The sequence below is a fragment of the Psittacula echo genome (genome assembly GCF_963264785.1).
Source record: "Psittacula echo genome assembly, chromosome: 14".
NCBI lineage: Eukaryota > Metazoa > Chordata > Aves > Psittaciformes > Psittacidae > Psittacula > Psittacula echo.
Genome location: NC_137750.1, coordinates 4,572,489 through 4,597,806, shown reverse-complemented (window position 1 = coordinate 4,597,806; position 25,318 = coordinate 4,572,489). Strand labels below are relative to the sequence as shown.

The following is a 25,318-nucleotide window of genomic DNA, read 5'->3' as shown; positions in this document are numbered from 1 at the left end:
CAGATTGGATTTCTTACACACATTTTAGCAGATTGCAAGCCTTAGCAGATTGGCAGAATAGGGCTATCAGGTCTACCCCAGATAGGGTTATAGGTCTGTCTAGGTTACCCCCCACACACTGCCCCCCATTACTGCCTGTTAACCCCATTACCCTCTATTAACTCCCTATTACCTCCCCATTGCCTCCCATTACCGCCCGCTCCTCCCTAAGGCCCCCCCATTGCCCCCAGTGCCCTCCCAGGGCAGAGGCCTGGATTAAACAGGCTTGAACCGGCCTAAACTGGATTAAACTGGCCTAAACCGAACTGAACCGGACTGAAAAACAACTCACCCATGTCAAGACCATCAACTCACGCTTATATGGCAGGAGACCTCAGCTGCAATTCCCATGAGGCTCATGATCAGCCTCTGAACCTACCCAAAAAGAAACCTTTCCATGTCATCAGAGATCAAGTGCAGCAAAGCCAAAGCTGCTGCACAACCACAATTACCACCCCAAGCATAAGAATCACATCACATCAATACACAACTTCTGCCTGCGCTCCTGCGTCCCACGTGGGACAGCATCCCTAGCATGACTTAAATGCAATGACCGAATGCTCCACTGCAAAACAGAAAGGACAAGGCCAAATTCAAGACTTTCTGCTGCTAAATCCACATGATTCTGCTGGTTACAATGGATGTTTATTAGTTTAAATACAGTTCAACTCTTTCTCTAAAGCTCAGTGCCTCTGTGTGCGTATTAGCGGCAGAGATAGATAAAATGGTTATTCAGTCATCTCACAGCTCCTTCTTTCTCAGTATGTGATTTGTTCATATTCTAAAGAGACCCTGGCATTAATAATTACTTATTTTAGATTAAATACAAGGCTAGGAAGAGGAGGAAAATCTTCCTGCATGTGGCAGACTTCTGTATATCTTGCTAAATCTCCCTTTAGAGCCATAGCAGTTGGTACTGAAAGGCAGAAAATTAGCTGAGCCAAGGACCTCTGTCCTGCACTAAGAAATGCAATAAGAAATACTTTCACACTCAGGCCAGGAGGATTATGCATTGATCTGCTGAGGTTTCGCTGACCCCCACACTGCTGTGTGCTACAGAAACTGTGCTAAACTCCAGCCAGCTCCACCAAGCAAGCATCAATGTGACCTGAAACACCTTTCATGGAAGGAAAGAGATGGTGGAAGGGAAAGAGGAACCAAAGAATCCCACCTCCACTTTCTTGAGTGAATTTGGAGCACAGGAAAGAGCATAGGGAGGTAATCCTGGTGTGAAAGCAGCACCCACGTAAAGGGGAGGTCCCTCACTCCTTCCGAGCCCAAACTGGCCCTCTCCCAGCAGTGATGCTCTGCCCATCATTCTCCGCAGCCTTTTGCTTCCCAACATGACAGAAGGCTCATTACTTAAGGCAGGAAGAAATATTCCCTCTGCAGCTATAGCACACAGCAGATGAACAAGTCCATTTCAGTGGCATTTGCCTCCGGATGAGCAACAAAAGCAGAAATGAAAACCCCAAGAACAAGCACAAAACCCCCCCATGCACTCTTGTGTTACGCCCTGTACATCGCTGGGAAAGCGTGATGCAATAGAAATACTCTGGCTCCTGCTGAATCCATGTGTGAACATCAATTGTTAAGCGGAATAATTCATTGTGCTTTGACTTTCACCACGGGTCCTAAGACTCAAATCCATGTTCTTTCCAAATCACTGTTATTTCCAGCCTATCTCCTGTGGTGATGTACATAGCTAGCCTGAAATTCCCGTGTGACACCTTAATAAATAGCTTAACTCAAGATATAATTTACTAAGGTTTAAGTGTGCTCTCAGAAAGACCTATTTCTGTTGCAGGAACTTGTGCCAAAATTGGCATCACCTCTTTCCAAGGCTTTCTCCGTCAAGCACACTGTGCTTGGGTGGAGAACTCTGCCTGTGCCCTTTCCCATGGATCACAGAGGCTTGAAAATATACAGAGAAGCAAGCTAAAAGATGCTTTCCACTCTTGGAGGTCCTAGGACAGAATTGACCTTCTCAGGCCCTGAGGGTGCACCCCTGTTATCCAGGTTTTCATTGCAGTACCCACACTGCTGGGACACAGTGCAGAAGCAGCAATAGGCGTAGCTGAAAGTGATTAATATTGCCCCAAATCCCAGCTAAATACATCATGTAGGAATCAAGGCTTAACCAGCAGCACCTCCAGGGCAGTTGTAAGCAGTCCAGGTATTTCTGCCTTCACCCTGTTCTCCAAATCAACCTTTTCCCTTCAGACAGCAAACTCACATTCTGCTCTACACAGCATTCCCTGCCCTGCTGTTCACCTGCTGGTGGTGACTAAGGGTTAATAAGGAAGCCAAGGCAATAACAGCTGAATTTTCTCCTGATAAGGAGCCCCTTCTTCTGAGCCTCATTAAAACTATCCTGATTATTTTCTTGCTTCAAAAAACATCTCATTGCTGGTTCTCCAGCAAGACAGTGAGTCTCCTGCATCCCCCCCAGTGCAGGAACGAACCAACTGCAACTGACCCCTAAAGCAGATGAAGTCAAAGATCATCCTTGTGGCTCAAGACCCCATGTTTAAAATGCTGGAGGCATTTTATACAGAGCCATTTGAAGCTACAAGTCCCAGTGCTGTAACTCCATCTTAATTTGTTCTAAACACTGGGCTGTGCTGAAGACAGGCACATGCTCCTCCCAGGCAAACCCCACAGGCTCAGTGCAGGAGAATCACTGATTCTCTTTATTTTACATCCTATTGGAATAAAGAAAATAAACCCCACAACTTTCCTGATGACTTCCAATAAAATGGGAAAACAGGAGGCAAAGCTGACAAGCAGCTGAGGCCCAAATAGTTCAAGCTGGTTTGATGGCAAGAGAGAAGGAGGAAACTGCAGGCAATCAATCTTGGGGTCAATCACCCAGATCCTGCAGCCACATCTATTCTGGCAGCATTAGGAATGGAGCTGTTGTCCTCTTGAGGCCCTTCCCGGCTCCTCCATTTGTTCTGATGCTTGCATTTATATTGTATTTATTGCAGAATAAGCTATTTAACAAATTCCTGTGGCACAGCTCCCTCCATGAGCACTGAGCTCCAAAATCATTACTTTCATTGCCCAATGTTTTGTCCACCAAGAGCTTCCCCTGAAGAGTTATTGCCAAATAGCCCATTCCCAGCAGCCAGCCACAGAGCCAAGGTGAAGATGACTCCAGTGAGCGGCAGAGATTGACGTCGTTAGAAAGGGGAAAAACAAATACAAACACGAAATAAAGGGGGAAAAAAGAACCTCAGGAAAAGCTGAGCAGGGATGGGACCTGGGAAGAGGAAGGATCTTCCCCCCCAGCTGACATTGTGCAATACAGCATCCTTACCTAGTGGGAAGCGACAGATTGCTGCTCTGCTGTTTGCTTTTCAACATCCCAATCTACTGATGCTTCTTAATGAAGACTTTCATTGGGGATTGAAGTTGAAAGGGCTTCCCCCCCTCCCCTCAGGATAAACAACAATACTGAAAACCAGTTTGGGGTTGAGGAGTTCTCTCCCTTTCCTTTTCTTTCCCTTGCAGCTTTGAAACACAAGGGCGTTTCAAAAACATAAAGGGATATAGAGGTTCTGGAATGAAACACTGGGGTATTATTATTGTTATTACTGTTTTATTGTTGTTGTTATTGCTACCATTATTGTTATTACTGTTATTACTATTGTTTCTATGATTACTACTATTATCACTACTACTATTATTGCTATTATTAAGCACAGGCTTTCCTTTTAAACCCATCACTAAGCCCCAACCCAAACAAGTGCATGGTTGACTTCAAACTGAAGTTTGAGGGCCTCAGCTCTGCTCCCCATCCTGCCTCTGCAGCCACAGATGAGGGCTGAAGCATTCTGGAGGTCCTCCTGTCCTTACATGCACCTTGCTGTGACACAACCATTGCCTTGGCAGAGATGCCCCACCAATGGACCACAGGAAAAGTGCCCAAAACCCTGAGGTTGTGGCTGGTTTTCACTCCTTTTATTCTCAAGCTTTCAGGGAGGGGCTGAGGAGCTGCCACCTCCTCCATCACTTTCCTCCCTCTCCCCCTTTTCACTTGATAACACACAAAGCCAAAGTCTCTCCTTCACCCCAAGACTGATCCCTTGGCACTTCCTGTGCCATCCAAGCTCCTTCCCAAATCCATGGTCTTGCCTATAACACTATATCCCTGGGATAAACTAAAAGTATCCATCCCTACCCAGTTTAACAGTTCCACTTTATCTTCCTACTAAAAACCAGCCATAATTTTACAGCCTGTCTGCTTGCAGTCGTAATAGCAAACAGCAGCCAAGAGCGTACTCCTTTTGCAGACGAGGAGTCAGCCAGCCTCCTCCATAGAGGGCCATAACATCCAAACCACATTTCACTCCTGAGATAGAACTTGTTATATACTGATAATTTAAGGTGTGTTTGGGGCTGGGTTTTTGAGAGAATATATTCCTGAGGACGAAAGTGTCCCAGTTGCAATCCCAGCCTCCCCATGCCCAGAAACCAGAGACTGACTATTTGTGGGCTGTATGAACTGGTGCTAGGCTGGGAGGTTTGGGATCCGTCTGTGATTTTCCCGTCCACAGAAGAGAGCACAAAGCCCTTGAGTTCCTCTGTTTTGTAAACAACCCTCACCCCATCCAGTGACAGGCTTTTAAATCATTCCCTCGGGAATCCCACACCAGCCCTCAGTGGTTTTACCAAGAAATTGGTGGGCAGATGAGCTATTCCAAGACTTGGGAAACATCATGGAGGGAGGTTCAAACCCTCTGCCCTGAGTTTGGGTCTCTGTCCCAGCCAACAGCACAGGGAACATCTGTGCCTCTCCCCAGCCCTTCTGCTCGGTTTCCATTGCTAACAATAGACAAAAAATAATCAAAGTTCCTCTCTTTGAAAGCCATTAAAATAAGGGGAAAAAAACCCCTCTGGAACAATCTGCATTTTATCTTCTTAATGGCTCTAAAGCCTCCACTTGTATCCAAAAATAATTGCACTCAGCAAGGGTTGAAGAATATTCCTTTCAAATCGTGGACCAGATGTTCCACCAAGACCATCACACAGTTAACTGCCAATAAAAGTAATCCAACAAACTAAGCCCTGATTGAGGAATGCGCGCACGCAGCCCAGCAGCGCCTGCACACACGGAATATGATTTGCTGTTATTTAACCTCTAACGACACAGACGCTTTGTCCCCTTCCTCCTTGGCAAAGGCAGCACCAGGCAGCGAGGAGAGGATTGCTTTGCTTTTACTATCTTGGAAATCAGATCCCATAAACTCAATGCAAGCTGAGCCAATAGCCGCACGGCCAAACCCCCCCCCAGTGTTGCTCAAGAGGTCAGTGCTGTTTTCCAGTCCATCCCAACACATCCAAGACAAACAGTCCCATGTCACCGCGCTGCAGGGGGTGTACAGGCAGCAGCAAGAGCAAGCAACCCTGCCCATGCACTGAGCTGTGTGCAGGTCACCACCACCTTTCTTGTTACAGACCTGGTTTGGGCTCCAAAGGTTGATGTCCATCAGCCAGGCTTCAGATGAGAGTGCAGATGGAGCCTTCTCAGACCTCATGCACCAGGCAAGGGTTAGGAGACAACCCGGAAACAGCCCCAAGCACACACCAGTCACTCTCTTGGACCCTGAAGGTGGTTTCATCTTGTTTGTGCTTAGCAGGGCAAAAACTGATTGCCAAGTAGGATAGGAACCACCCAGCCTCCTGAGCCCAGAGCAGCTGAGAGCCTGCTGAGGCCAAGGGGATGAGCCTTGAAAAGCAGCCAGGTGAGGTAGATGGGAGGAGGAAACCAAAACCATGGGCTGATGGGAGCTTCCTGTGCGTTGGATGGGGCACATCTCACCTTCTGCCTTCCCTGTCCTGCAGCTTCAGAACTCATTTCCATTTTGTATGCTTCCAAAGGCTTCCTTTTATACCCTATAATTGCATCTTTGTAGCAAAAACATGCTCTGGAGCGAACAGGCTTCCTCTCTCAAAGAAACATTTCCAATGCAAGTGGAGAGGCACTGATTGCTCTATCAGGTTCTCCAGGGCTTTTCTCTGTGTTGTTAGCTAACAAAAATGTGTTCTTAATTTAAGCATTTAACCCAAATATCTGCCTTTTAATTACAAGCTGAGGAAGAGTAACAGCCCAGAGCAACAACAAATGCTTCTGTCATTGAACCATCACCAAGTGACCAGGGAGGGATTTTACACAACCAGGGTGAAGAAAAACCCTCCAGGGCTGGGGACTTCAGGCAGAAAGGACCAACCCCCCCCCCCCAAACACCCCACATGAGGTATCACCTTCCCTGGGAAACAAACCCATCATTTCAAGGGCAGGAGGCTGCATCCAAGCTGGAAAACACACCTTGAGGACCACAAACAGCCACTACTCACAGGCAGAGCTTTTATAGGCAGCACTGCCCCCTGATTGGCCCATTCTGACCACGCCCACTGCATGAGGCTCCACCCCCCGGCGGTGGCTCCCCCCCCCCAGCCAATGTGCTGCCCATCACCCCTGCCTGCACCCCTGCCCATCATCACATCCATTGTCACCCCTGCCCATCACCCTGCCCGCATCCCTGCCTGCACTCTTGGATGCTTTGCAGCTGGCAAAGGGGAGATCTGCTGCTCCACAGGCAGGAGAATTCCCATTGGATGCTGCCAGCCAGGGGCTTCAGATCCAGGAGCCAGGCTGGGAGAGGGCACCTGGCCCCGACAGCAAAGTGGAAAGGGGGGATGAAACCTCACAAGGGTCTTGGGCACCTCGATGAGCCCTGTATGAAGCATCCAGCACATCTGTGCTCTATCCGGGGCTACACCTTGCCAAAAGCCTGGGTCAGATACAACCATTGAGCATCTGCTATAAGGCAGGAGCCCAAGCAAGCAGCTGCATCTTCCACATCACATTATGGGTGGAAAGGAGAGGGAGAGGAGGGCAGTGGAGGTGGCCAGCTCCGGAGGGGCTCCAGTCAGGACTGGCAGTCGAAGCCTCATGGAGGATGGGAGGGAGCAGTTGGACACACAGGGACAGCCCATTGAGCCCCGGCTGCAGGAGCAGCCAAAGCCATCTGCATCATAGGGTCAAGGAAACAGCAAAGACCTCGGACATGAACCCAAACATGAATTCCAGAAGAGCTGGAATCATCCTGGTTTTCCCCTGGGAGGGTCCAAGCTGCAGCTTTGCCTCTATTTCCAGCTCTGTGCTAATGCATCCCTTGCTCCTTGTGGTTTTCTCCCTCCTTACCAGGGATACAAAGTGGGATCAACTTTATCGAGCATCTCCATGAGTGGAACAAGCCCCTCTCTCCAATGAACCATGATCTCCCTCTCCCCATCACATCCTTGTCTCCTTAAAACAACGGCTGCCACAGGCTCCGGTGTGTAAAGAGGAAGCAGTTGGAGCTGGATCTGAGCGTGCCCACACCACGATGTGCTCAGACACAACTTGGCTCCTCCAATTCATATCTTTATATTCTTCATAATGCTGTGTAGCAGCCTTGGCATTTAATCTCTGTAATTAATGGGAGAGTGAGAAAGGGATAGTTCTCATCTCTTCTCCCTCTTACAAACATAATCTGCAGGGTGGGACTGGTTCAGTTCTGTAGCATTTCAAGCAGAGTAAAGAAGACAAGAAGCAGCAGACAGAGGCATTTACCTTTTGTCAAGTACAAGACGTCTCTAAGGAAGATGATATTTAAATCAATAACGTGTGAAAGGATCCAAATTACATCCCCAAATACTTAAAGTTACGGGTCCGGAAAAACAAAAGGAATCTCTTTTGTTTATGAAAAGATGACTTTGACAGTGACCTGCCTGGTTCCTATCTGAAACACAGAGGAAGTCTTCCTTAGCAGGAGATGTCATCATGCATTTATTTAAAGCTTTAATGATATGTTTGGGGACATCATCTACTCCTGAACATTTCTCTGCTGCAGTTGTCTGGAAGAAGGAGGGCTTTTTTTGCCATCTCTAAATAGTAAATGAGGACAATTATCCCATGGTAATTCCAAATGAGAACTTGATTCTGCTTTAGCTGGTGGTGTCCTATCGAGGCAGATTGTGCAGGTTAATTTTAGGAATGCATCCACCCATCCTGCTCTGCTCCTGTTGAGACTCATTGAGGCGGGATTGGTCCTCACCTTCCAGCCCATGGACCAGTGCACAGCCCAGTAGAGCCCGGCTGCAAGAGCAATGAACCAAGGATCACTGGAACATGACAAGATGCTGAGGGATGAGTGTGGGATGGAGACCGGGGATCCCTGCCCTGCTCCCATGGGATTCCAAGCTATGGAAGTGGCACCGGGCAAAGCCATAGTGCTGGCACTATAGGAGCATCACTGAGATGTTCTACATAGCAGTGAGCAGAATGGCTTTGCATTCCAGCTGGCAGTCCCTAACGCTTTGGGAACGACCAGAGCGCTTCAGTCTATTACAGACTAATGGGATTGACTTATTATATTTTTGTTTCTTTTTAATTAGTCTCATTAAAAGCGGAACAATTCTCCTGTGGAACACACAAATAACACAGAGACTCCGGCCCAGCTGCTACTTGGCTCCTGATGCATGCGCTCAGAATTAGCCCTGCAAACCAGGAAAGATTTGATGGTTTCTGGGTGTGATTAGCAACAGGGAAACAGCTAGGGGAGGATTAAGAGGGAGACAAGTATGAGCCAGTTTTTGATGGAGTGTTTGCCCAATGCTGTTCTTCAAGTCTAAGGAAAGGCATGAGTGTCAGTCAGAGGGATGACAGATGCGGAGCTGCGCTTCCTCCTGGTGATTCATTTGGGTTTGGTGAATTCCAGAGTTTAATTTCAGATAGGTCGTCCCATCTTTTGTTGAATTAAAATAAAGGAAGAATTCCATCATTAGCCCCAGGCCACTACTGAGTGTTGGGCTCATGGTGATGCTGCTCTGGGGAAGCGACCTCCAGCCCATGGAAGGGCTGAAGACCCCAGGGTCCCCATGCAGAGAGTGCTGCTGCAGCACAACACCCCTTTGCTCTCTCCTAAGCAATATGGCCAGATTGCTGCCAAATATTATTCCCCTCCTTCCATCCAGTTTTAGGTACTAAAAGCTTCTTTTCTCCTTCAGTATCAGGAGGACCAGCTCTAAGGCTAGTGGGAGCCCTTCCCATGCCACAGACCCCAGCCTCTCAGCAGAGCACCTGCCTGCCCAGTGCCCCCCAGGCCTTGCCAATACAGGCAGGACCCCCAAATTTTCCTTCTTGCTACCTCATGTGTGGTTCAGCACATAAAGGAATCCAAATGTAATCATTATTCCAGTTTTGTCCCCAAAGAGCACAGAAACGGGAGCACAGCTGGTGTCCCTGAGCAGAATCATAGAGTCTGTGTTGGAAGGGACCTTAAAGCTCATCTCATTCCAATCCCCCTCCCATGGACAGTGACACCTTCCATGGTTACTCAAAGCATCACTTGATGCTTTTGAGAAGCAGAGCATCATTTGCTCCCAGCAGCCCTCACCCACCTGCAGAAGCTGCAGTTTCCGCTTATGATTTTTCTGACATACCATGGAAAATACATAAAAGTTTGTACTACAGGAGAAAAGCTCAGAGCAACCCCCCCCCAAACCTGAACCCAAACTCTTTAAATATCAAAAGAAAGAGCAATTTTGAAACCGCGTTTCTAAACGAGAGCATTAACTACACCCTGTCTTCCAAAGAGCAAGAGACAGAGGGGACTGATGCCACCACCCAGGCCAGCCCAGGGGACCACTTTCCCTCCTCGGCAATAGGAGCACCACAGGCTCTAGGATGGATGCTTGGCCAACAGTTCCTGTGATGCCTGTTTGTATAACCCAAACCCCCCAACCCAGCATTTCCCCGAGCCTCCCTTTGCAGCAAAACCGAGCTCTGCTCCAGCCATATGAAAACACTATCGACTTTCCCCTCCTTCTGCAGTTTGTTTTCTGTCCTCCCCTCAGCAGAGTGCCAGCACCAGCCCAGTCTCGTCACGTTCCCTTTGTTTACAGCCAGTTTCTCCTCCATGTCCCTCCCTTGGCACGGTGCTCCTCAACCTGCCGCTCGCTGTGCTCTCCACGCTGAGCTGGATGGGTCCCAGCCCCAGCACATCCCCGCGGCCGAGCCTCTCCCAGCAAACTGCAGGGAGGAGTTTCCTCAACTCGTTTATTTAGGAATTAAGAAAATAAAAGCCGAGGCTGATCCGTGCGCCAGGAAGCAGCGCGGAACGGCCGCAAACCCTGCCCAGGCACCGGGAGGTGCTCACACACCCCATCCCCATACACTGACCCTAACACAGCCCCCAGGCCCCCGCAGCACCGGCACTCGCTGCCTCAGAGCCCCGGCTACAGGCTTTATCCGGGAGGGACTCTCCGTCTTCGGGAGAAACCCCGAAGGACCGAGGGCAGGCGGGGGGAGACCGGGGCGGCTCCGGGTGCTTCGGATGCTGCGGAGGGGCGGGCGGCAGAGTCCGGGGCTGCTCGGTCCGTCCCCGCGCAACCTCTCCCGGAGGCAGACCCAGACCCAGACCCGGATCCCGGGCCCGCTCCCTCCATCCCCGATCCCCCGCCCCGGGCCCCGAGCGCCCTGCCCGGTCCCCGCCCCGAGGTGCCCGCACCCCCCGGCTCCGCCGCTCGAGCTCCCCCGTGCGCCCTGCCCCGGGAGGCGGCGGCGGCAGCTCCCGCACCCGGCGCTGTCCGTGCCCGCGGCTCCCCGCACCGGCCATGCCGGGGCCGCGCCGGGACCGCCCGGCGGTGCTGCTGCTGCTCGGGGCGCTGCTGGCGGCCGATCTCTACTTCCACCTCTGGCCGCGGGCGCGGCGGGAGCTGAGTGCGGGAGCCCCGGGCTGCCCGTGCCGCCGCCGCCACCCAGCGCCCGCCGCCGCCCCGCCGCCGCCGCCCCGCGCCCGCGCCGCCTCCGCGCTGCGCCGCCTCTTCGCACACCCGCTGTACCGCGCCGCCGCCCCGCCGGGCCCCGCGGAGCCGCTGCTGGGCGCCCGCGAAGCCCTGCGCTACTACCGGCGGAAGGCGGCTCGCTGGAACAGGTGCGTCCCGACGCGGCCGCGCCGCGACCCTGCGCGGGCACCCCCTCTATGGGCACCCCCTCTATGGGCATCTCCTGGGGACCCTTCCCGGGCACCCTCTGAATGGGCATCTTCTGGGTACCCCCTCTATGGGCATCTCCTGGGTACCCTTCCCAGTCACCCTCTGAATGGGCATCTTCTGGGTACCCCCTCTATGGGCATCTCCTGTATGGGCAGCTCCTGTATAGGCATCTCCCGAGCACCCCCTGTATGAGCATCTTCTGGACACCCCCTGCATGGACACCCCCTTTATAGGCATCTCCTGGGCACCCCCTTCCCGGTCACCCCCTGTATGAGCAACTCCCGGGCACCTCCTTCTCGGTCATCCCATGTGTGGGCATCTCCTGGGCATGGGCACCCCGTGTGGAGGCAGCTCCCAGGCATCCCTTTCCAGACACCCCTGCGTGGGCATCTCTTGGGCACTCCCTCATGAGCACCCAATGCATGGGTACTGCCTGGGCACCCACTGCACAGGTACCCCCTGTATAGGCATCTCCTGGGCACCCTCTCTCCTTGCACCCCCCTTTCGGGTACCCCCTGCACAGATACCCCCCAGACACCCCGTTTCGGGTCAGCTGTCCCAGACACCCATCCTTAAGCACCCCCTGGGCTGGCCATGGTGGTGCGGTGCTGGAGCATCTTCCAGGCCAGGTTGGACGCAGCTTGAAGCACCCTGCCCTAGCGGAAGGTGTCCCTGTCCATGGCAGGGGTTGGAGCTGGGTGAGCTTTAAGGTCGCTTCCAACCCAAACCAGACTGGGGTTCTATGATGATGATTCTCGGAGTGGAGCCGTGCCTCCTCAAGACATCAGGATTCGTGTGGCAAGATGGATGTTTCCCAAGCAAAAACGCAGTGGGAAAGGGGGATTTGAAATGGAGAAGCTCATGGCATGTGCTTGATGGCTTCCTGAGCACCTCCAGAAGCCCTGAGCACCCAGTGCTGAGCACTTGCGGCAGTGCTGACATTACCTGCACACCAGCTTTGCCTGGGGAGCAGCCTGTCTGGTGAGAAGGCTGCATTCCCCGACTGTGTTGTCTAAACCTGCTGTTTATGACAAAGCCGTGGCTGCACGCTGCCTTTTGCTCTGAGGTTTGGTTATGATGTGGTCAGGAGGAAAGCGGTGATGCCGTTTGCCCTTGATTGGCTTCACTTTGCACCTCTGGGGAGGAGAAGGGAGACAGAACCATTGATTACCCCTCAGCCACTCTGGAATTAAACCTATGATGCTCATAAGTGGGTGAAGCCTTTGGAGAACACGCACAGGCCGAGGTGACACCCAGCCTCTCCTGCCATGGGCACTGCAAATTGAAGCTATAATGAGGCAGCACTTGCCAGGGCTGATGGGTTTCCTAAGACCATTAACTTGCTGTGGGCATGGAGGAATTTCTGCCCCACCAGAAGCACTGCAGAGCCCACATCCTCTCCAATGTGACTGAGCCATCCCTATAATTGCCAAGAGCGAAGGGCAGCATCCTCCGTGGGGCTTGGAATACGTGGCTCTTTCCCAATCCATAGGTTTGCTGCTGTTGTTGAGGACTGAAGGTAGTGCTGCAGGAACGAAGTCCACACTGGGTCTCACCAAGATGTGACTGCATCCATGGCCCAATGGAAGAGGTGCAGAGCTGGTGTCTGGTCCATCCTCTCCTCACCTTGGCTGGGTGATGGCACATTTCTGCATCACTTATAGGTCTGGCCGGTGGCAAAGCAGCTTCCAGAGTGGTGGGATGCTCCTCTGGAGTGGAACAAGCTTAACCCTGTACCTACAGCACAGTGTGCCTGTCTTCATTTCCGTGGACAGATAGACATCAGCTGGATGGGGACTCTCTGCCAACCAACTGAATGGACCCAGGGTATGGCCTATGGATACTCACAGCCAGAGCAGCACAGCAGCACTTGTCCTGCCTCCACAGTGCTCTCCATGTCCTGCCTGCTGCCCATCACCATGCTTTTCCCAAGCCCTTCAATTAGAACCAGGAATTACTGCAGGATGCAGAACCAGCTGGAAAGCCTGCTGGGGATGCAGGAAGGAAACAGCATAAAAACCATCCACACCTCTTCAGAACCAAAAAAACACCCTTAGAAACCCCAGAGCTTATTTTTATCCTTGAAGGAGCCGCTTCAAAACCCCAAACCCTGTAACAGACTTGGTACTGGAAGGTGAGTGGACACCAGTGACCAGCATCACCCCATGCCGTGCCCCACATTGAGCTGGCTGAGCAAAGCTAGGGCAACCCCGGGGCTATTTATAGCAGGGTAGAAATGAATCCGGGTTTTATATCGTGTCTTGTGCAGAGATCTGTTCCTACAGGGAAATATTCCAGGAATCCTTTAGGAAACCGGGAGGCAGAGGGAGCTGTATTTCGGGTTTAAAGGCTGGGAAGGGGCGCGCTGGCCCTGCAGGGGCCGGGAGCTGCCTCCCCTTGTGCAATCGCTGCATGTTTTCCCCCTCCAGTAATGTATTGCTCACTGCCCGCCCGGGGGGGCACAGCCTGTGTGGATGGGAAGCAGGAGAGCAAATATGGTAAAATATTTGGGCAGCTTCCCTAGGGAAAATCCTGAGTCATTCATATAAATGACATTGTGACTTTTACTGTCCCTGGCCATGGCCGGGGGGGGTAAGTTTGTGCCTTAACCAGGAGAGACCTGGAGCACGCTGGAAGGTCAAGGCACATCCACCAGAGCTGATAGCATCCTTGTGCACAGCCTGTCAGCCAGACCAACAGCAAGTCTCAGCATGTCCCATGTCCTGTTCCCGTCTTTGGGAGCTTCTGCCTCCTTTGCAGGTAGCCCAAGAGAGACAGGACAGAGAGATGTGCTCCAACAACCCTTCTTCTGACCGCACACACATGGACTTTGCGTTGCGGCTGACCTGATCCACCTGAAAGGCAAACACATAGGGAAAGGGAATGGGCTGCCCTGACCTATAGCTCTGCCACATCTCTCCACTTCCAAGATTTCTCCCAGGACGCTACTGAAATGTGTCCATCACTCCCAGGTGTGTTCATCCATTGCTCGCGGTTAGGCCGGACTAACCACACTGTTTAACCTGCTTGGATGGTGGAAAAAGAAAACCAACCAAAACCCATCGTTTTCCTGCTGGTCTGAGCAGGGAAGCAACAAACCAGCAACATCCGTGAGCCCTTTCCAGCCACCAGCTCCTTGACCCTACATTCCTTAGTGCACGGTCAACATCCACTTGCTGCAGCCACTGCTCCAAGTTAGGCAGCCGTCCCAGAGGACACCCTGCTGTGTCTGTGGGTGCCAGCACTGCTCCCATGTCACAGCATGCTTGAAAAACTTCCCTCATCTCCCTTTTGCATTGGGCAAACCCTAAAAAATTAGGAAAAATCAGGAAAATATAGGAAAAATAGGAAAAATTTGGGAAAATTAGGGGAAAAGGCAGGCATGGAAAAGTCTCTCTTCAATCTTTGTGCTTTGCTAAGGGTCCAGACTGGGTCTAGCGAGGCTCATGGCACCTGCCTCTCTCGGTCGCTCCATCCCAGCCTTGGTTAATGCCCCACTCGTTATCCAGCTCCTGTTTTCTCTCATTGATCTATCTTGGCACTCTCAGTACAAACTGAACTGTGTTTGCCTGTTATCAGGACCGGCTGCTCTGTACATGGCTCGGCCGCTGTTAATGAGAAGCTAAAGCTCTGTCCTCTGCCGGGTGGAACAAGTGACCTTTCAATTGCAGCTTAGCAAAGTGTGAGTCCCTGCCATGGGGGTCTCAATGCTGGCCAAATGGGGAGACACTTTGGGGTTATTATTGAACTTGGGAGGCCCCTTTGGCTCTCCCTGCTGAGAAAGGGCAGGGTTCAACCTTGATTTTAGGAGATGATGGGCAGGACACTGCTGGATGGCCTCGTCGCAGCCCTGCTCACTGGACCGAGGGTTGTCAATCTGGTCACAGAGGCACTTTGTGGCTCTTAGTCAGTTCTGCTGGGGAGAGGAGAGGACAATAGAGCCTCTTGTGTTCCTGCTTGATGCTGCTCTCCCAGGGCTTTGCAGAGGCAAGAAGGCAGCACAATCTCAGTCAATCACTCCCTGCCTCAGTTTCCCCTCGGGTAGCACCCAGAGCCCTTGTGCCCCCCCTGCTCTGCTCCCCAGCAGCCTCTGGACTCACAGCAATGAGTGGCTCCATCTTCATCCCCATCACCCTATAACCACCCTCTTACAGGAGACACAAGCTCTACAGGGAGGAGCTCAACCTAACCTCTCCATCAGCCCCACTGCCGCTGCGGCCGGAGGCCAGCTGGCTCCAGTTCCACCTGGGAATCAGCCGGGATGGGCTCTACCCACGCTCCAGCCCCACTGTCACCAAGCTGCTCCGGGACATGCAAGAGTTCACCACTATCAGTGCTGGTAAATGCCGTGGGGACTGGGATGGGAAGCGTTCAAGGCCAGGTTGGACAGGGCTTGGAGCAAGGCAGGGGGTTGGAACTGGATGAGCTTTAAGGTCCCTTCCAACACAAACCAATCTGGGGTTCTATAAGGCCACTGGGCACTGTATGGGGATGAGGTCCCTGTAGGTCACTTCTGCATCAAGCCCCCAGCCCTGTGCCAGCATCCCTGCAGGTTTTGTGCTGCGCAGTTTCACATCCTTACCTTGTGATATGGAAGCACAAGATGCTGTGGTGCTTAACACAGCATCTTGTGGTGCCAGCCATGCCAGGGACCCGTTGCCTGGCTGCTCAGTCCCCACAGGCAGCCTCAGTGCCCCCAAAGGGGCCTGCATCCCTCGCTGTGTGTCTCACCTCTCCTCCTGCCCTTGCAGACTACAGCCAGGATGAGAAAGCGCTGCTGGGAGCCTGCGACTGCAGCCAGAGTGAGTGTGATCCTTCAGGTCCTGCCCTCCCCTCGCATGCCATCACTTCAGGGGATCCCAGTCCGTATCTTCCACCCTGACCTCAGCAAGGGAAATGTAAAGCCGAGCAATTCCAGACCCTTCTCCCTCCAGTTAAACCCCACTGCCCCAGCGAGGATGGGATGTGGGTGCCAGGACACCACTATGCCACTGGCTCTACTGGGGGAAGGAAGAAGTCCCCAAGAGGACTTAACAAATGGGTGTTGGGAGAAGTGCCGGAGGGAAACCTCCTCTGTGGCACAGGGGAGGAGAAGAGAGGAAAAATACCAGCAGCAGCAAAGGGGAGGATGCGGAAGGAGCAATGGGATGCAGTCATCGGGGTGGGATGCTGATCGCACCAGTGTGTAACCCGTGCTTCACCGTGGAGGCTTTCCAGGCACTAACACCCCGTTTCCTCCCCAAGTTGTGAAGCCCAGCGGCGTGCACCTGAAGCTGGTGCTCAGGTTCCAGGATTTTGGGAAGGCCATGTTCAAACCCATGAGGTAAGGCACACAGCAGAGCCCCACTGAGCCCTCTGCCCTGTGTAGCATCCTCAGCAAGGCCAGCCCCACTGCATCTTCCCTCCCCTGCACTTCCTACCTCAACAGATGAAAGGGTTTAACTATTACTGGCTGCTCCCAGCATCCCAGGTACAGGCAGGGATAAACACAGTGTTCCCACACTGCCTGTTGATGCTGGAGATTACTCTGTTGTAGATACCAGACAGTGAAGGGCCTCAGGACACTCGTTCTCCCGACAGCTTTGCCGTTAGGGATTGCTCATTTCTCCCTCTTCCCCAGCTTTGTGTTTAACCTTGTTTCTCCTTGGATTCCCCAGGGTATTCCCAAGAAACAGCCATCAGTCCCGGTCACCTCACACAGGAGGTTTCAATTGCTTCTGCTCTCATCTATAGTCCCTTGGGACTCTTCACAGTTATCCCCCCTCACTTTGCTCTCTGTGCACAGCACTGGGGTGCTTTGCTCATCCAGAAAGCAACCAGCTCCTCTCCCACTGGTTTCCATCCACCTCTGCCCAGCGCTGCTACGAGAGTCTGAACAGCCACAAATTGTTCTAAAGCCCCCAGAGAGCCTTTCTGCCTCCATCACCCACCCAGCGCTGAGACAGGGCTCAAGCTGTGCCTGCCCCATCCCTGGCAGTGTTCAAGGCCAGGTTGGACACAGGGGCTTGGAGCAAGCTGCTCCAGTGGAAGATGTCGCTGTCCGTGGCAGGGGCTGGTCTGGGTACCAGATGCGCTGTCCTTGTGCCACCCCGCTGTGCCCAGGCTCCCTGCGCTGGTCCCTACCCTCACTGTGCTTGGTTGGGTAAGGCCCTGGCTCTCTCCCAGGCAGAGACGTGAGGAAGAGACCCCCGAGGACTTCTTCTACTTCATTGACTTCCAGCGGCACAACGCGGAGATCGCCGCCTTCCACCTGGACAGGTAAGGACCTGCCTCTGCCCATAGGGAGCTATGGCACAAGAAGAGCCGTGCCGAGCCCTGCAGAGCTGCTCAGCGTCAGCCAAGCAACTGCTTTGCAGCACCCTTTTGGGAGCTGATGCGGGTGGCTGAAGCCCAGCTTTGCCTTGGTCACTGCACTACAACAGGCTGGCAGGTGAAGTCCAGGTTGAGAACAGGTCAGGTATTTAGCCACCCATTGCACATGCATTGAAGTGCACAGATAAGTTCTGAGCACAGCCCGGATGCCCTCCCGGTGATGGAGCACAAGCTCCATCAGCAATCAAAGTGTGTTTTGGATCGAGATAAACAGCAGTGATGCAGTTTGAAGCCCTCAGCTAATGAGTGATTAACCTGGCACCTCTTCCAGCAGGCGTTGTGTCTAATAGAAACCAAAACGCCCTTATTAGAAGTGGAGGGCAACAGCCCTCAATGGGATGAGTATTGAACATCAAGGGCAAGTGACCCCGATGATGATGGTGGAGGGGGTCTCAGTTCCCACACCCAATCTATATGATAAGCAGGACTGTAAGTCCCGTAGCTCACACTCTGAGTACAGGAATGAAGAGAGCTGAGTTCCCTTCCCATCTCTGCCCTTACACCACCATCAACTTCCCTCTCTGCATCCCAGCTCCACCAGTAGAAAAAATGAGGCCGGGCTGCTTTCCTCAAGTGCTTTGTGGTTTTCAGAGCTGAAAGATGGCAGATGAAAGCAAAGGATTCTATTTTTCTCCTTCTTTAAACATTGCTCAATAAGGAACAGGCTAAATCCTGTTTTGTGCCCAGTTCTCAGAAGCGGAGGGCATTACCCAAGGAGCAAAGCACAGCGTGAGCCAGTTCACCCCGTGGTACTGACTCAGCCATCAACAGCAGCTTTTGCCCCAGGCCCTGGGGTTTAAAGAACATTTAAGATGAATAAGCTGGGTATGAGAGGCTCTGAGTGGGGTGATGCCTCCTCACCTCCCGCTGTACCAGGGTCCATACATCTTCATGTCGAACCCATCATTGTAGAAGGGCCTGAAGGGCTGTTCTAGCTCTCAAAGGAACCTACTTGTGTGAAGGGGATGGGAGAAGCTGGTTAAGGAATGAAGACAGGAATCCTGGAGAACATCCAGATTGTTCCAGGCAGCAGCTGTTAAAATACCAACATCCAAACTCAGCTGCATTTTGGTCCAGAGGCTAAAATGATCCTGGGTACTTGTTAGAATGAATCTGGGAGGACAAAACAACACCCATGTGGGTGCAGTGATCAAAAGAGCTCTGGTTTACCAATGGAAGGGACAAGGACAGCATCTGCCATCCCACCTGCTGTGCAGCAACGTCCCTTTTGAGCAGGATCCTGGATTTCCGGAGGGTGCCACCCACGGTTGGGAGGTTGATCAATGTCACCAAGGAGATCCTGGAGGTCACCAAGAACGAGATCCTGCAGAGCGTCTTCTTCGTCTCACCAGGTAGGTGAGCGCTTGGCTGCCATGAGATGGGGTTAGACGTGGTTTGACAAGGGCCTGCAGGGACAGGACAAGGGGAACGGCTTCAAGCTGAGAGGGGAGACTGAGATCATAGAATCATAGAATAGTTAGGGTTGGAAAGGACCTTAAGATCATCCAGTTCCAACCCCCCTGCCATGGGCAGGGACACCCCACACTAAACCATGTCACCCAAGGCCCCATCCAACCTGGCCTTGAACACTGCCAAGGATGGAGCATTCACAACCTCCCTGGGCAACCCATTCCAGTGCCTCACCACCCTCACAGTAAAGAATTTCTTCCTTAGATCCAATCTAAACTTCCCCTGTTTCAGTTTGAACCCATTACCCCTTGTCCTGTCACTACAGTTCCTGATGAGGAGTCCATCCCCAGCATCCTTGTAGGCCCCCTTCAGATACTGGAAGCTGCTCTGAGGTCTCCACACAGCCTTCTCTTTTCCAGGCTGAACAGCCCCAACTTTCTCAGCCTATCTTCATACAGGAGGTGCTCCAGTCCCCTGATCATCCTCGTTGCCTCCTCTGGACTTGTTCCAACAGTTCCATGTCCTTTTTATGTTGAGGACCCCAGAACTGCACACAATGCTCCAAGTGAGGTCTCACGAGAGCAGAGGGGCAGGATCACCTCCTTCGACCTGCTGGTCACGCTCCTCTTGATGCAGCCCAGGGTACGGTTGCTTTCTGTGCTGTGAGCGCACACTGCAGCCGGCTCATGTTCAGTTTCTCATCGACCAACACCCCCAAGTCCTTCTCTGCAGGGCTGCTCTGAATCTCTTCTCTGCCCAACCTGTAGCTGTGCCTGGGATTGCTGGAATGAGCTCTTTAGGCAGAAGCTCTTCCCTGTGAGGATGCTGAAGCGCTGGCACAGGGTGCCCAGAGAAGCTGTGGCTTCCATCACTCAATGCAGAAGAGGTCAGTCCAGCTTCCTTGCAGGATCATAGCTCCTTTCCCTGTTCCCTCTCTTCTTCTCCCAGCCAGCAACGTGTGCTTCTTTGCCAAGTGCCCGTATATGTGCAAGACGGAGTATGCTGTGTGTGGGAACCCTCACCTCCTGGAAGGGTCCCTCTCTGCCTTCCTGCCGTCCCTCAACCTGGCGCCACGGCTCTCCATCCCAAACCCATGGATCCGCTCCTACTCATTTGATGGAAAAGAGGAGTAAGTGGGTAAATGATGCTGCTTCCCATCTCTGCATTGCAGGGAGCATGCGGGAGGGAGGATGAGCAGGGTATGGACACACAGACAGATAGAAACTGTATGTCCGGGCAGAGAAAGGCCAATGTTGAGAGATTACCCCATAATTAGTCTACTAACACTGGCTATTGACTGGGTTTGACTGTGTGAACAAAGACGGAGCTTTAAGTCCCATCTCTGCATGGGAAACCAGCTTTGGGGTGCTGTTGGGACACAGCAGCAGCAACCACTGAGTGCATCTTCCCCACCTGCAGGTGGGAAGTGAATCCACTCTACTGCAACACAGTGAGGGAGATCTACCCCTACAGCAATGGCAACCGGCTGCTTAACATCGTCGACATGGCCATATTTGACTTCCTAATAGGTATGGTGAAGGGAGAAATAACCCTCTCTCTCCCTTCCTTCCTTCCTCCTTCCCTTCCTTCCAGCAACACCTTTTGTTGCAGATCTGAAAGGAAACATAGGATAGTTAATCACTCAGTCACATGCAAGGGAATCTCTGTTCCTCTTTACCAGGGAACATGGACCGCCACCACTATGAGATGTTCACCAAGTTTGGGGATGATGGCTTCCTCCTGCATCTGGACAACGCCAGAGGGTGAGGCAGGGGCAGGACATGGGGCAGGGGAAGGTGCTGGGCAGGCGCTGCAGCTCCGTGCTCTCTGCTTCATCCCCAGGTTCGGGCGGCATTCCCATGACGAAACCTCCATCCTGGCGCCGCTCTCCCAGTGTTGCATGTAAGTGCCAGCCCCATCTTCCTTCCCGGACACATTGATGTTCCCTGTAATGGGCTGGCAGTGCTCAGTGCTGGAAGCCACCCACGCCTGGCTCCATCCAGCAGCATGGGGAAGACCCCTGCTAATCCCAGCCGAGGGGCAGGCTCAACACCGGAGCATGGGAATCACTAATTATCCCTAAACCAGGGATCAAGCTTCCGTCTCAAGAGTATTAACGTTGCGCAATTATCCTTCCTGGATACTCTCCCATTGAAGCTAAAAGGCCCTACAAGTGTAAAAGCTTTCACTGATAGACCAACACACACTGTCCATTGGCTCAAACCCTCCCACAAGTGCCCACCAGCACCTCATGGTGATGCTATCAGCCTCATTTGTCCGACATGAGCCTCAGCAAAACCCTGGTAGAACCTTATTACAGTAAATCAGGTTTCTTCTTCCCATGGCATTAAGAAGCTCATACATTTGACTATTTGGATCCTACCTTCCCTTTCTATTAATTCACACAGGTTTAACTGTCAGCTGATGATTTAAGAGACAGAAAAAGCTGCTGTCACTTCTGGTTTCTCTTTAGGAGATGCTAACCCTTTTCCTTGCTCCATCTCAGCCTCAGGGTAACGTTAACTGCACTCTCTCCTCATACACTTCTATTACTGGATCTGATTTTGACTGTTACTTGTACCCAGTGAATCTTTTCATTTATAACTGTAGTGAATCCTTCTCTTCACCTCCTATATTGTGCAGTTTAGATTTACTCTGCCTCTTAATTTGGCCTGCATACAGTTGTATCCACAGGGCAGATCCTATCCTTCCACATCCATCTCCCACAAGCTCTTAATTCAGTTCTCCTGCTAAAAGGCAGTGGTAGGACCTGCCAGTCACACCTTGTAATAAGCCAGCTACAGCCAAGAACAGCGGAAAAGCAGCTCATAACCTCGTTTCCCACAACAGCCAATCCATTTGGAGGGGGGGAGCATCCAAAAACACCGGGAAAGGAAGTTGAAAGGTTGGAGTCAGCACAGAGGCCGCAGATTTCAGCCTGCCCTGACCAAACAAGCTGGTCAGGTCACCACTTTATTCCTACATGGAGCCAGGTACACCTGAGCAGAGCCAAGAGGGACCACTGAAGCCGTTGGGATGCTGAACAAGAGGCCGCTCGCTTCCCTGTTAAACACATTTGTCTCATTCCAAGCTGAGCTCTCCTCCAAGTCTGGCTTCCAGCAGGTCCAATCTGGTATTTTTAGCTCCCCTTCACAGCTCCCACACCAGCCCTGGTCCCACACGCTGAATGCTGCTGCTCTCCTCTCCCAGCATGGCTCCGAGCACAGCGAATGGCACCGATACAGCTCTGCTGTAAGAGATGGTCCTTATCCTGCAAGGGTCAAAACCCTCAGCAAGGCACAGATAGACCCAAACCAGCTGCTTCTTGGCTGACCAAGTCCCTGGAAGGCTGTGGGTCAGATCTCCCACAGCTGGGTACAACAGCAGGGTTACAGCTTCCCTGTGGCAGAGGTTTCCATCTCCCCTCCTCCCCATGTCCTGCCTGCTCCTTGTGTAACCATTAAATCAGCCATTCCCCATGGGGTCAGACCATCCCGTTCTCCACCTCCAAGCCCTGTTCCTGCTCAGAGCAGAGCAAACACAGCTGGTGTTTACCCACAGTGGCTCCTCGCTCAGCCCCTGCCTGGAAGGGGAGCGCACAGAGGCGCACATCTGCTCTGTGCAGAGCATCCTCTGGCTCCAGCTGTGGTTTAAAGCCTCGCTGCATCCTTAGCAACAGGCATCACTGACTAAAGACCAAGGACATGCACCTCTAGAGCACTTCCAAGTGTAATGCAGCGACTGCTCAGCCAGGAATGGCAGCAGCAAGAAGCCTTTTCCCTGGTAGCACGTCCTGCTATAGCTGCAGAGCACTGTTCCCAATCGATACCCTGGGTAAATAACAGGCTCACAAGGTAAATGCTGGAGCTGGTTAATACATTTCTCATTGCACCTTCTTCCATCTGAAAACTCTGACTCAGCTAAACTGGGACGGCTCCACAAACAAGGATGACTTTGTTTCCAGAATTTAAAGGGCAATAATTAAAACCACTCATTAGTTTCAGTCTTGCAGATGCTGAAGTCAAAACACTTTTGCTGAGGGTTAAATAAATGGTTTCAGAACGCTTTGTTTCATGCCCAGAAGTGTTCCAAGGTTATGGCTTCCCATCCCACTTTCTGTCAAGGGGAAATAATGTTCAAATCTCAGTAGTCCTGAAGGTGAAAAGCTGCCGTTAAATCAGTGCCAGGAAACATCCCCTCTTTTTGCTCAGTTTTGACAGGAGGTTTCTTTCCTCCTTCATGTTTTACCTGCCCTCACCCCATAAATGTCATCCCTGCGAACATGGCACCATCCTGCAGTGATGTAGGGAACTGGGCCAGAGCTGGCTCGGAGTGAAAACACCCTTTACCCAGAGCTTCTATCGTGATCCTCCCTCTGATGACAGAGACCTGCAGAACGAACACTCCACAGGCTGGAAAAACAGGAAGAAGCAGAAGTCTCTGCACAAGTTTCCATTGCTTTTATAAAGGGAAAGCTTTTCATAGAATCATAGAATGGTTTGGGTTGGAAAGAACATTAAGATCATCCAGTTCCGAAGTTCTTTGTTAAGTACCTTCACCCACCTCTGCCCTCCCTCCTTCGCCTGCTCCCAAGGGGCACAGGCAGCTGGTTCTTGCTCAGATGCTGCATTAGGATCTTGCATTAAGATGCCTCATTTCTTCCAGAATCAAGAGGACGACGTTACTGCGGCTGCAGCTCCTGGCCCAGCCCGAGTACCGGCTCAGCGACGTGATGCGGGAATCCCTGCTGCAGGACCGCCTGGCTCCCGTCCTCACCGAGCCCCATCTCTTGGCTTTGGACCGACGGTTACAGCTCATCCTGAGAGCTGTGAGGAAATGCATAGACACCTACGGGGAAGCCAAGGTGGTGGCCAATGATACCACACGGCCCAAGGCTCCTGCATCTGACAGAGTGAAGCTGACCACTTAAACAGCCTGCAACTCCTGCTTGGAGGTAGGGAAAACCCCTGCAAGGCAAGTGGGAAGCTTTAAGAGCTGGTGATTTCCATCTACAAACACTGATGGAGACTGAGAGGGGAGAAACCTTTCAGCAGATGATCAGGAATCACACTGGGCTCCTGTGCTGGGTGCTTGATCAAAGCTGCTGTGCTTGGCCCATGTGTTGGTAAGCTGTGGTCTGACTGCAGCAGATCTTCATGCCCTGAGCACCAGCTCTATGGTGGGAAAACAGGGATGATCTGTTCTGGAGCTGCTCATGCCCTTGGGAGGGTGGGGAACACACAGCTGTTGGTTTGCCCAACCTGCTCAGTTGCTGGTGAAGGACACAAATGAGATGCAAGGATGAGGCTTGAATAAAGATGCCAAGAACATTTTCCTCTTATTAAGTCTCTGTTCTATAATCAAGACTGTATTTAAGAGCAATCTTACTTCACAAAGGCAGTGCCTGTGAGACAAGGTAAGGTATTGATCCAGCATGGTCGGACTGAAGAACATCTGCACAGTTTTCACCATCAGGCCTCTCCATTGCCTCTTGTTCTCCTTTAGAGCGATCGACCCACTTCACCTCAATCTGTGCATGTCACTCAAAAGCCCACCACCTCATAGGGCAGTAAAAGCACCCCTCCTTTTACCTGCCTCATGGGTGGAAGAGCCAGTTTGGGTTATGGGAGAACAGCAGGAATGTGCTGCTTTTGACTCCACGAGAAATCAACAACCAGCCAAAGGCAAACCCCAAACTGCTCAGAGACATACATCTGTAATCACAGTTCAAGAAGGCACCCACTTCTGGTGAAAACATTGTGCCAGACTGGGGGGTGTTTACCTCAGGTCATCTTCTCATAGCTTTAGAATCACTTAAGCTGTCAGAATTCCCTGGAAAACAGCGATGGTGTCCTGCCCCCATCTCTCTGTGTTTTGAGGAGATGCAATAGAAACTGGAGACCAAAAAAGCATAGGGAGGGAGTTACCAGATCTCTCAATTTGCAGTTTTCCCCTTGCCTCCCAATGACAAGGCTTAAGAATAACTTAATGAAAGCTTTCTAATAGCTTTCCCCTTTATCTGCCCAAGGAGGATTGCACTGAGCCTTTTGGCAGCCTTGGGAAAGCAGTTGAGATCTCTGTTGATAATTTATCATCCTTAAGGAGAAAAAAACCCAAACAAAAGCCACAGCACAACCAGCTGCCAGCAGCTCCTAAACTCACCTGTAAGGCAAACAAAACCCATTACAGCACTGCAGAGCTTTCACAGGAACATTCTACTACCACAGTACAAGTGATGGGGCAGAAGTCGCTAATGGGTTCTCAGCAAGCTCCTGCACCATTCCTATGGGCTGGAATTCTGCCCAACCTAGAGGGAACTCGGTCACCCTGGCAGTAAGCGCCTGGATCACACAAAGAGGGAACAAAGCCCCTTTGGCCACAGCTATTGTTTTCACAGGGGACTGTATTGACAATTCAGCTCTGCAGTAGCTCTACAATAACACCCATC

The 25,318-nt window shown here is 51.9% G+C and overlaps 1 protein-coding gene across 1 annotated transcript; it reads left to right on the top strand.

The window, feature by feature from the left end:
• Positions 1–10,707: 10,707 nt before the first annotated feature.
• On the top strand, positions 10,708–23,800 carry FAM20A (FAM20A golgi associated secretory pathway pseudokinase; the record flags this gene model as incomplete). The annotated part of the gene is made up of 11 exons (XM_080629388.1): positions 10,708–11,027; positions 15,243–15,427; positions 15,840–15,890; positions 16,333–16,411; positions 17,254–17,346; positions 18,697–18,812; positions 19,819–19,999; positions 20,290–20,399; positions 20,552–20,633; positions 20,713–20,772; positions 23,536–23,800. 11 exons carry the CDS (start codon positions 10,708–10,710, stop codon positions 23,798–23,800), a joined length of 1,542 nt encoding a protein of 513 aa, XP_080485514.1.
• Positions 23,801–25,318: the final 1,518 nt, after the last annotated feature.